General features: G+C 45.1%; 1 protein-coding gene across 1 annotated transcript; it reads right to left on the minus strand.

Moving 5' to 3' along the window:
* Positions 1 to 1,409: 1,409 nt before the first annotated feature.
* eaf2 (ELL associated factor 2) lies at positions 1,410 to 9,923 on the minus strand. Its single transcript, XM_088931364.1, has 6 exons — positions 9,739 to 9,923; positions 9,133 to 9,227; positions 4,797 to 4,933; positions 3,772 to 3,929; positions 3,095 to 3,325; positions 1,410 to 2,724 (listed from the first exon to the last, which is right to left on the minus strand). The coding sequence occupies exons 1-6, from the start codon at positions 9,839 to 9,841 to the stop codon at positions 2,675 to 2,677; spliced, it is 774 nt and encodes a 257-aa protein (XP_088787490.1). The 5' UTR covers positions 9,842 to 9,923; the 3' UTR covers positions 1,410 to 2,674.
* Between the last annotated feature and the right edge of the window lie 54 nt (positions 9,924 to 9,977).

Here is a 9,977-nt window from a genome sequence, read left to right on the forward strand (position 1 = left end):
GATTCTTCACGGTTTTTTTAATTTGTTTTCTGTTTTGTTTTTTCTTCCTCTTTCCCGGACTCTTCTTTTAAAAGGAAACAGACTTGCACCCATTCCTCCAAGGCCTTATCAGCTATTACCAACAGTATTCTTTCAACAGTTGCTCAAGACAGGGGTAGACCCAACAGATTTGTTAACCGTCCGTGTAGTGAGCATCAACAGTTGCAGACGAATAAGACTGTTTTCTATTATATGCAAGACTATGGAAACAACTGTAGTATTATAGACAAATTAGAGGATGCTCTATAAGGAAATAATAGCTTAAGGAATAGTCAACACAGGCATTCAGAAAAGGGAGGACTTTGTTACAGTTCTTGGTGTGTTGTTAGGCATTCTTTGAACAAGCACAAGAAATGGACACACACACAAAACATGATGCGGTATATTTAGATTTTCAGAAGTTTTCTGATAAAACTTACCCATTAAAGATAGGTCCCACATTACAGGTTTTATGGATTCAGGGGAAGTGTGCGAGTGCTTGGACTGAGAATTGGTTAACAGAAAACACAGTATAAGTAATGGGTCTATGTCAAATTGGGGAGATTTAATTGGTACACAGTGCCACAGGCATCAAGAACCAGCATCCTTCCTGATTTATATCCGTGTTCTAGATTCTGATAGAGTCAGGTTTGTAGTGATACCAAAAACACACACAAACGGAGCTGGGGCAGCAAACGAAATTCAAAAAGATTTTAAAATAGATTTCAAGACACCTGTCAAGTGCAGGGTTTTGTCTTCCGTACAGGCAGTGAAAAGAAATCATAAAAGCCGAAAGGGGCTCATCGGGGAGGTGTTGGGGGCAGCCGGGTGGAGCGAGCTGCCGCAGGCGCCCGGACAGGCGGGGATGGAAATGCAGGATTGGGCTGGAGCAGGCGGACAGGCTGGCAGGACCCTCTGGAGGATGAGCGGACTGGAAAGGCCCAGCGAAGGGAGGCGGACCTGACTGACTGGGGATCGAGGGCGCAGAGGAGAGCCTGCTGCACTGTGGCCGACGGGGCTGAAACGCCCTCGGAACCAGAAGCGAGGCAGAAACCAGAGGGCAGATGTGGAAGCGCGTTTGAGACCGAGAGCACAAGGTACTTCTCAATGCGAAGGGGCTGTGGGGACATGGAAGAGCTTACCAGCCATTGTTGGAGTCGATACACCGGCTGTCCTCATCAAACAGGTAGATAACATCCTGCCATCAGTCCTCATTTGGAGCCTTTGTGTTCTTGCGCCGCAACACGTGGTTAGGCCCCCCTGTCCTCCACGCTGTCCGCACGCATCAGACGTCATCAGTGCCAGCTGACGGTCAACGCACCACGCCCGGGCAGAACGGCCGCTTCAAAACCGCGCGTCGCCGCAACATTTCACCACACAGCACGAAATGATGATGAGGTTTTAAAATCTTTATTCTTTGGCAGAACGCTTCACATAGATGAAGGGGTTTGTTTGGCCAGGCTGGTCTCCTGTCCTTACTCTGCACTGCTCACATTCTTGTGGCTGATTACAGGTTTTCTACAGTTCTGCATTAGCAACCAGCACTGTGAACTAAGGCTCGTCACACAAGAAAACTGCAGCAGCAACAGGGTACGTGCAGCCTTCAGAAAAACTCTGCAGGTATTTGGCTAAGGATGTGGTGTTTTTTTTTTTTAATCTTCACAGAACACACATATTAACAGAATATTTCTTCCTTCATTTTGCTTGTCTTCTGTTTTGGATATCAATGTTCCTTCAGTTGCAGTTGGCGCTTATGTCTTCATTTTTTTATTATCTGCGAAGGCTGGGGGTTTATCGATCTCAAATCACGTAAAAGTAAATACTTGATACAAGCAGTTGTAACAGGAGAGAAATTCAAGTATCACAGGTTTCAAGAAGCCCAAAAAGAAAGCAGTCATAATAGGTGAATCAAGTCCCAGAGAGTGGAGTTCGTTTTATTACTAAAAAACACAATCCACAATCTTCAAGAAGTAGTGCATTGGCTTTTTTTAAGTTTGTATTGGATATGTTAGAGTAGAAAATAAACTCCTAAAACAATGTCTGGAATTGAGGACAGCCGTGACATTTTCCAAGCAATGTTCTGCTGTCTAGATGTCATTAACACAAACCAGACAGAAGGCAATAAAGCGACACCCTATTCTTCGATAGTCAGTCAAACGCCTGCCGTCATCACCTGCAATTTAACTGTACAGAGCCAAAGGGTGTTATTCCTCTTATTTTTATTTTTTATTAAGCTCTTTTACATGAAAGATGCTATCTTAAAATAAAGAATACCATCGTATTCAAAATAAATTATGTGCAGACTCAAATGGACAAATGCACTACCCTGCCCCAAGAAAAGTCTTTTGATAAACTGATATTTAAATAAAACTGAGTAATCTAAAGACTGTGATCAAAATTTATAGAAACGTTCATCAGAACGTGGCAGAGTGAGGGAGTGACATTCGGCCAAACATGCTGTTTAACACCAGGCCATTAAAGGCTTCACTCTTCCCGAGTTCTGCAGCTTTACTTAGAAGAGGACAAATGAAGGGGTGGAAGAAAAAAAACAAAACAACTCTTCCCACAGTTCTCCCAGGACTTGTGCTTCAATCGATTTCTCGGTATCTGTGGAGAGTTTAAAATCCCTGAACACGCACAGCTGTCCATTCTTACTTCAGTCTTCATCACTTTCACTTCCAGACTCGCTGAGTTGCAGGTCATTCTCTAAAATGAAACAAAACACACGCGCGCCGTCAGCCCGACTTGTCCACACTTCGCCACTTCAGGCGACAAAGGAGGAGATCACGGTCTCCGTGCTCGTATCTCATCAGTCTGCGGATCACAACCACTCGTTTCTTGGAGAACGGAACCGGGGTTCTGCAGCGCAAACGGGTATCCGATAAGTCCAAGAGCACAGGGATTTATGTATTCCCAATAAAACCAATGTAATCTCAGGGCAATTAAAAGTTTTTTCAAAAGTATTTAATTGGTCATCACAAAAATGTAATGGGGTGGAGAAATGCCGTTAAGTCACTAGCTAGAATGAGCTGTGTAAACTGGGTGTTTCAGGCAGTGCTGGCATCCTTATACTCACTGAGAGTGCTCATGAAGTGTCCCCTGCTCTCCTCAGGCCGGCTGCTGGGGGCCGGCAGGGCGGGCGCGCCGTGTGGGACCGGGGGCAAGGGCGCGGCTGGCCCCCGCCCCTCGTCCTCGGAGTCGCTGCTGCTGGAGCTGTCGTCGCTGCTGGAGGAGGAGGAGCTCTTGGAGTCCGAGGAGCTGTCCCCGCTGCTCATCTGCTCCATGACCCGCGCCTCAGCCATCAGCTCTGGGCCAGCGGGCATCAGAGGGAGACCCACGTTAGTAACCAAGCGATGAGGCAAAGATGCGAAACCGGCTGGACGCACACAGCTGTCAACTTTTCGTCACGAGCACGCGCAGCAGGCATCAGGTATGGCTCCTTGTTAGGAGTAAACATGGGCCGATAGGCGCGGGGCTCAAACACTTCGTCCATTTTGAACCCTCGATTCATTGGATCAAACTGCTCTGCAAGAGCAGCTGTGCTTCCGTCAACATTCAGACAACGAAAAAGGGAAGCGATCAAGATATTGCACGTTTTGCTTTTTTTAAATGACCTAAAAGCATAGACACTCGGCGTACAGCTGTATCGGAATTGAAGGCGGCTCCACAGGACGGGATGCTTTGCTGTCGCAGCACACCCCTCGCGCAGCCTTGCCCCCCGAAGCCCCCGTGTCCCGGGCACGCCTGGGTTACCTCTCTCGATGTCATCCATGGGAGAGGCAGGCGACAGCTTGTCTTTGGGAGGGGGGCTCTTCGAGGCCGCAGGGGTCTTGCCACTGCCGCTGCCTCCGTTCCTGAGCCGGCTGGTCTGCTGCTCCAGCCGGGACTGGATCCTGCTGCTGCCCTCGGCCCTGGGAACAGGCAGGGGTACATGGGGAGAGGGTCTCGCACGAGCCCGAGAGGAGGGCAGCCAGCCAGCCGGCCTCGCTAACGAACATGCCGTTAAATAGCTCCTTCCTGCTACAACACGCACCCCATTGGCTACAGGGGAACGCAGGGAAGGAGCCGTACGAGAGCAGGCCGGCATGTTGGCTCTATCAGATCTAAACTGATCTGAGAATCTCATCCAGTGGCTTCGTGGCAAACGGTCAAAAAGCACTTCTTCTTTTTGTGTTCCCTCGCTGAATTATCACAACACCAAACAACACGCTTAGTAGAAGCTAATTTACAGCTGCTCAAAATCTACATGCTAAGCTCGAAGAGTCTGAGAAGATGTGGGGCCCTTTAATTTCAAGATAAAACAACTGAAATAAACACATACGTTGTATTTAAGGCAACAGGTAGCACTCCAGGGGGGCTTATGTATTTTTTTTATGCATGTATTAATTTCTCTTTCTCTGCTTCAATGTAGGCGATTACTACTCTGTCTGCATTACAATAACAGCTTATTGTATACATTTTTATTCTTTGTTTGTTTAACCTTCTGTTACAGAACACTGATGCACGCTGACTGGATGCTTACACTTTGAATGTGTAAAACCTTGCTTCACAAACTCTAAACGCGTCTCACCGATGTGCAACTTGATGTGGGCAGAAGTGCAAGATCTCCGCTGTAGGTGCTTTGTTTTTGGTGGTTCTTTGCCCATCAGCAGGTATGCAGGACTGACCCAGCAGGTGCAGGAAAAGGTTTTAACAGCCACAATCAGGATCACTACAACCCCACAGAATTCAGATGTTTGGCCACCAGTCCCATTGCGCACAGTCCCCCCGGCCCTCACCTAGTTTTTTTGACGGCTATGTTGCTGCTCAGCTTCTCCAGGCGATATTCTCCAGTGTCGTGGTTCATAATGAGGATGCATTCTTTCATATAGGGCCTCTTCGAACCTTTGAATACTGTCACAGGGGCCGTTGACCCCTAAGAAGCAAAGGAATGAGGAATAAAGAGGGGATGAGGAATCTGCAGGAGGGTGGCATTGCGAACAGAAAAAAAAAAATTTCCACAGAGGCAGTGAAATACAGAAAGGCGCGAGCAGAGTGGCTTTGCTTCTTCTATTGTAATGCGGTTCAATGCACTGGAGCTGCTGGCTGTCCCTCCTGTCGAGACCTTGACTCAATTGAAGCTAACACACAGATGCCGCCATTCAGAACGTGAGGCAAAACCCCATAACGAGGGACTGGGGCTGCAGGTTACCGCGGTACGCGACTCACTGGCCGAAGGCGACAGACAGGCGACACTATTGGCGCATCAGATGTTAGTGAAATGATTGCTTCATTTAATCCCTCTACTGTGCATGTTTAAATCTGCTTAATATGGAATGTTAGTATAGAATTTTACAACTAAAGGGAAATTTTGGTAGCTGAAAATAAAATAACAGAACATAATGTCTCCATCATAAAGGATATTAATTTAAGAATATAAATATATTATCCATACTGTACATGACAGGTAGTAGCAGTTTAAATACACAACAGTATTCCACGTTCTTCATAAACATTTTATGCATCAAAGTCCTTAACTCGGTCACTTAGTGTGGTTATTTTGGAAAAGTTTTGATGTGCTCTTTCTGACTATATTAAGTTTATATATTTTATAAAAAGCTATAATATTTTAACCTTTTCTATGAATACTTGCACTTGTTATTGCATTAAAAAAACGTGTACTTTTTAGAATCCCCTTAATAGGGAATATAATAGGGAGTCATGTATCTAAATAAATTAATAATCATATTAATTTAAGGATCTAAATATTTTTACATAGCTCAAAGTATTACGTATTCCACTTTCTATGTAAACATCTGCATCAATTTCTTTGACTCATTCATTTGTGATTACGTTGTAAACATTTTAACCTGTCTGTGTCAAAGTGACACTTTGGTACAGTGGATTGGGTGCCTGCCTATCAACCCGGAGGTCAGCGTTCGATTCCCTGTCAAAGAACACGTTTTTCTTTTGACAACTAAAGACTCATTAAAAAAAACTAAATATTATGTACACTATATTTATATTTTATTATTTTTATACATCACAATGTGTTCAATAAATAAACTCGAACAACAGGTACAGGAGTGGAAGACGCGCCTTGAACGATTCGGGATGAAATTGAACGTCAAGAAGACGGAGTACCTGGAATGCGGTGATCAAACCGATGGCACAATCGCAGCTGGTGGGGTCCAACTGAACAAAGTGACCCAGTTCAAGTACCTAGGCTCATGTGTCAACTCCGACTGCACTACCCTCCAAGACACCAAGGCGCGAGTCAGCGTCGCTTGGATGAAATGGCGGCAGGTCACTGGAGTACTGTGCGACAAGAAGATCCCTTTACGCCTAAAATCCAAAGTCTACCGCTCAGTGGTCAGACCAGCGGCCCTGTACAGAACTGAATGCTGGCCAGCGACAAAGAAACATGAACAGGCACTCCATACGATGGAAATGAAGATGCTGCGATGGACCCCCGGCTTGACAAGACTAGACCATGTCATGAATGAAGGGGTGCGAAAAACACTCAGAGTCGCCCCAGTCACTGAGAAAATGAGGGAATCGCGCCTGCGATGGTATGGACACGTGCTCCGCAGCGATGACACATCAATGGCAAAGACCGCCCTCGAATTGAATGTGGAAGGCCGCCGGCCCCATGGACGACCATTTACGCGCTGGCTGGATCGGCTGAAAGACGACATGCGCCTCGCAAAAGTCACCTGCTGAGACGCCGCAGACCGTACGAAGTGGAAAAATCGGTGCAAACAAGCAGACCCCACATAAGTGGGAAAATGCAAAGAAGAAGAAGAAGATACATCACAATGTGTTCAATAAATAAACTGAAAATATGAATGAGCAAATGTGAATACTATCAAGCGGTTTAATTCAATTAAAGTCAAAATACTGCATCCCAATGGGGCAATTCAAGACAAGCCTACTATCACAACGTATCTGATCACTATGAACAATATGAATTAATAAATAATTTCAAACTACTTGTATTTTGTTCAGGGTCATTTCTCCCTTTTCACAAACCTTCGCTTTCTTATTAAAACGCCTGTTTTTGAGACCTGATGCTTCTGATGTCAATAACCTTGCAAAAAAATGACACAGATGACTCACATATAGTAATCCACAACGAATTTATCATTCAGGTTGATCAATATACTGTAAGTACTTAGGGGTCACAGACATTAACCTGTGCTGGACTAGTCATTTTGAGAGTGTTTGCTCCAAAGATAAGCGCTGCTGAAATTTCCTATGAAGACTAAGAGTGTTTGGGGTTCGACAGGAAGTAATGCTACTCTTTAACTGTGCTGTAATCAAGAGCATTATCAGATATGGGATTACAGTGTGGTTTGGTAATCCATCAGTTCATTTAAAATCGCAAATCACCCGCCTCATCCAGACAGCTTTGAAGGTCATGGGAGTGAAACAGCACCCCTCCCTGCAGACAATCTTTGAAAAATCCCTAATCAAAGGCAGGAAAAATTACTAGGAGGCCATGACTGGTAAAGGCCAGAGGGAAATTTGGCCTGGATGCCAGGGTAACACCCCTACTCTTTTCGAGAAACGCCCTGGGATTGTTAATGACCACAGAGAGTCAGGACCTCAGTTTTACGTCTCAGTCGAAGGACAACGCCTTTTTACAGTAGAGTGTCCCCGTCGCTATACTGGGGCATTAGGGAAACACACAGACCACGGGGTGAGCGCCCCCTGCTGGCCCGACTAACACATCATTCACCCCTGCTTAGCTTCAGGGGGTTGACAGTTGCGAGTTGCAGGGTGTTATGGCCAACAAAATTACATATATTGTTACCTCACACCTGAAGAAGGCTTAATAACCGAAATGTTGCGTTTTCTCTCTTCTCTTTTCAGCATGGAATAAACCCATTGCTTGTTCCTTTGCAGACTACGCATGCTGACGCAGAGCCCTACCTGAACTACTTCAATATTACAGTTAAATCACATTGTTAGGTTATATACTGCAATGAGGGGAAAAAAATCATACACAGGACTTTTTTTCTCCCAATCAGAATTTAAGCAGTGTATCCGGTCTCCCGACGTGCCACACACGCGAATCCCATGAAGTCGTATCCACAGATACACGACACCGCAGCACCAGCGCAGACAGCGGTTTTTTTGTGAGCTCGCAGAAAAAGACATTTCACTGCCAGCAACTACTGCTGCACGCCGTATTGTTGTGCATGTGATAAATGAACTTTGATTTGATTTGACAGGTGAATGAACTGTAGTATGATCTATACCGTATAACTGTGTATACGGTATGATACTGTACGGTTTTAACGCCACTACAATACAACATGCGAAACATTTTTAGAATCAAAATTTACACATTGCTAAAATTTACATGAAGGCAAAATATAAATGATCTAAATGCGGAAGTAAACCTGAAGGAAGCACATCGTGTTCACAACAAGCCACGGGATAATAATAATAATAATAATATTTTTAATATATATATATATCAAACGGAGTCATTATTTGTAAATAAAAATAATACTAATTAAATACTTTACAAGATGTAAAACAAAGCTTAACATTTATAAAAGTCTAAACGGTATACAACTTAAATTCTATAACTGGAAAAACACTGTCCCTCAGCATCGACCGGGACTCCAAACCATTCGTTTTTCTGGCGACAGCCCAAATGCTCCACACGCCACGTTAAACTTTCACTGCTCCACCTGGCGGTTTTATAAAGTAATGCAGTCCAAAACAGATTTAAAACAGAAATCGGGGCATGTGCACTGCAAAACGATGCAGTATCCAGCACGCTTTCTCAATGGCCGGATCTGTAATGGGGCCAACAGCTCTATCCGACTGAAAGGCTACTGACCTTAACTTACTACTGAAACAATGGTTACGAACCGAAAGCAATCGTTCACACATTAATCCTACGAATAGGGCGACTTGAGGTTTCGACGACAGGGGCAGGTACAGTTGGACCCCCGGACCAGGGAGAAATGTACAACACTGTTGTGGTCAATAGGAGGGAGGGGGGGGGGGTTATTTTACGACAAAGGGGGATTTCTAAAGTTTAAAAGAGCCTTTCTGAAATAGCGGTTTCGCAACAACACAAAGGTGTCGGACAGCAGTTTGCCGCGGTGCTCTTACCTCAATGTTTGGCAGAGTTATCGTCACCTGCTCGCCCTTGCCCACCTCGAGCTCGCCCTGGCAGGTCGTGTCGATGGAAGCGGGTTTAAAGTCATCTGGGGACAGTGAACACGGTTTAATCGCACCTTCAGCCCGAACCGGCGGAGGATCTCGCCACCGAGAAATAAGGCACGCAGCGCTGCGCCAGCAGAGGGCGCCACCGCGCACATGACGAGGATTGAAAGGAGAAAAGACGGACTAAACGTTTGCCAAGCAGATCCGTTTCAACAATGGCCAAATGCCCGGAGCTACAATGTGTTGCTGGAAATCTTAAGCAAAAAAAAAAAACTAACGTTCCTCCCACCTTTACAAAAACGACACAATCCGGTAATAGACGGATTGGAATCATATTTTGGATTGTTTACAGTCAAGTCCTAATTTGCTACTTCCAGCTGTTTAAACAAAACTTGCGCCAGTGTTCGTGATGCAGAAAAACCACGAGAACACCATAAAGGCATGGGCTAACCACGTCACCAAAACGGGGAAACTCGTTTATTGCCGTTTTAAAGAGTCCTCTTGTCATTATTGTCCGAACATTAATATCGAAATTAAATAGTTACCACTTACATCGCACAGTATGGAATGCGCATTTGGGTTGTTTTTCAAATGTTTCGCCTAATTTCAGAACATGCTCTTTGTTATCAAAGGCAGAGTAAGCCGCTCCATTCATTCTAACGAAACTTTTCTACCATATGTTCCAAACTCGTTACACATCCATCCGATACCTTCTATGGCAGGAAAAAAACCACCTCAAGACCCTTCGGCCCCGAAGCCCGCCTTTTCTTGCCTGTCATTGGTCAATTATC

This window comes from Atractosteus spatula, chromosome 13 (assembly GCF_055471065.1).
Source record: "Atractosteus spatula isolate fAtrSpa1 chromosome 13, fAtrSpa1.hap1, whole genome shotgun sequence".
Lineage (NCBI taxonomy): Eukaryota > Metazoa > Chordata > Actinopteri > Semionotiformes > Lepisosteidae > Atractosteus > Atractosteus spatula.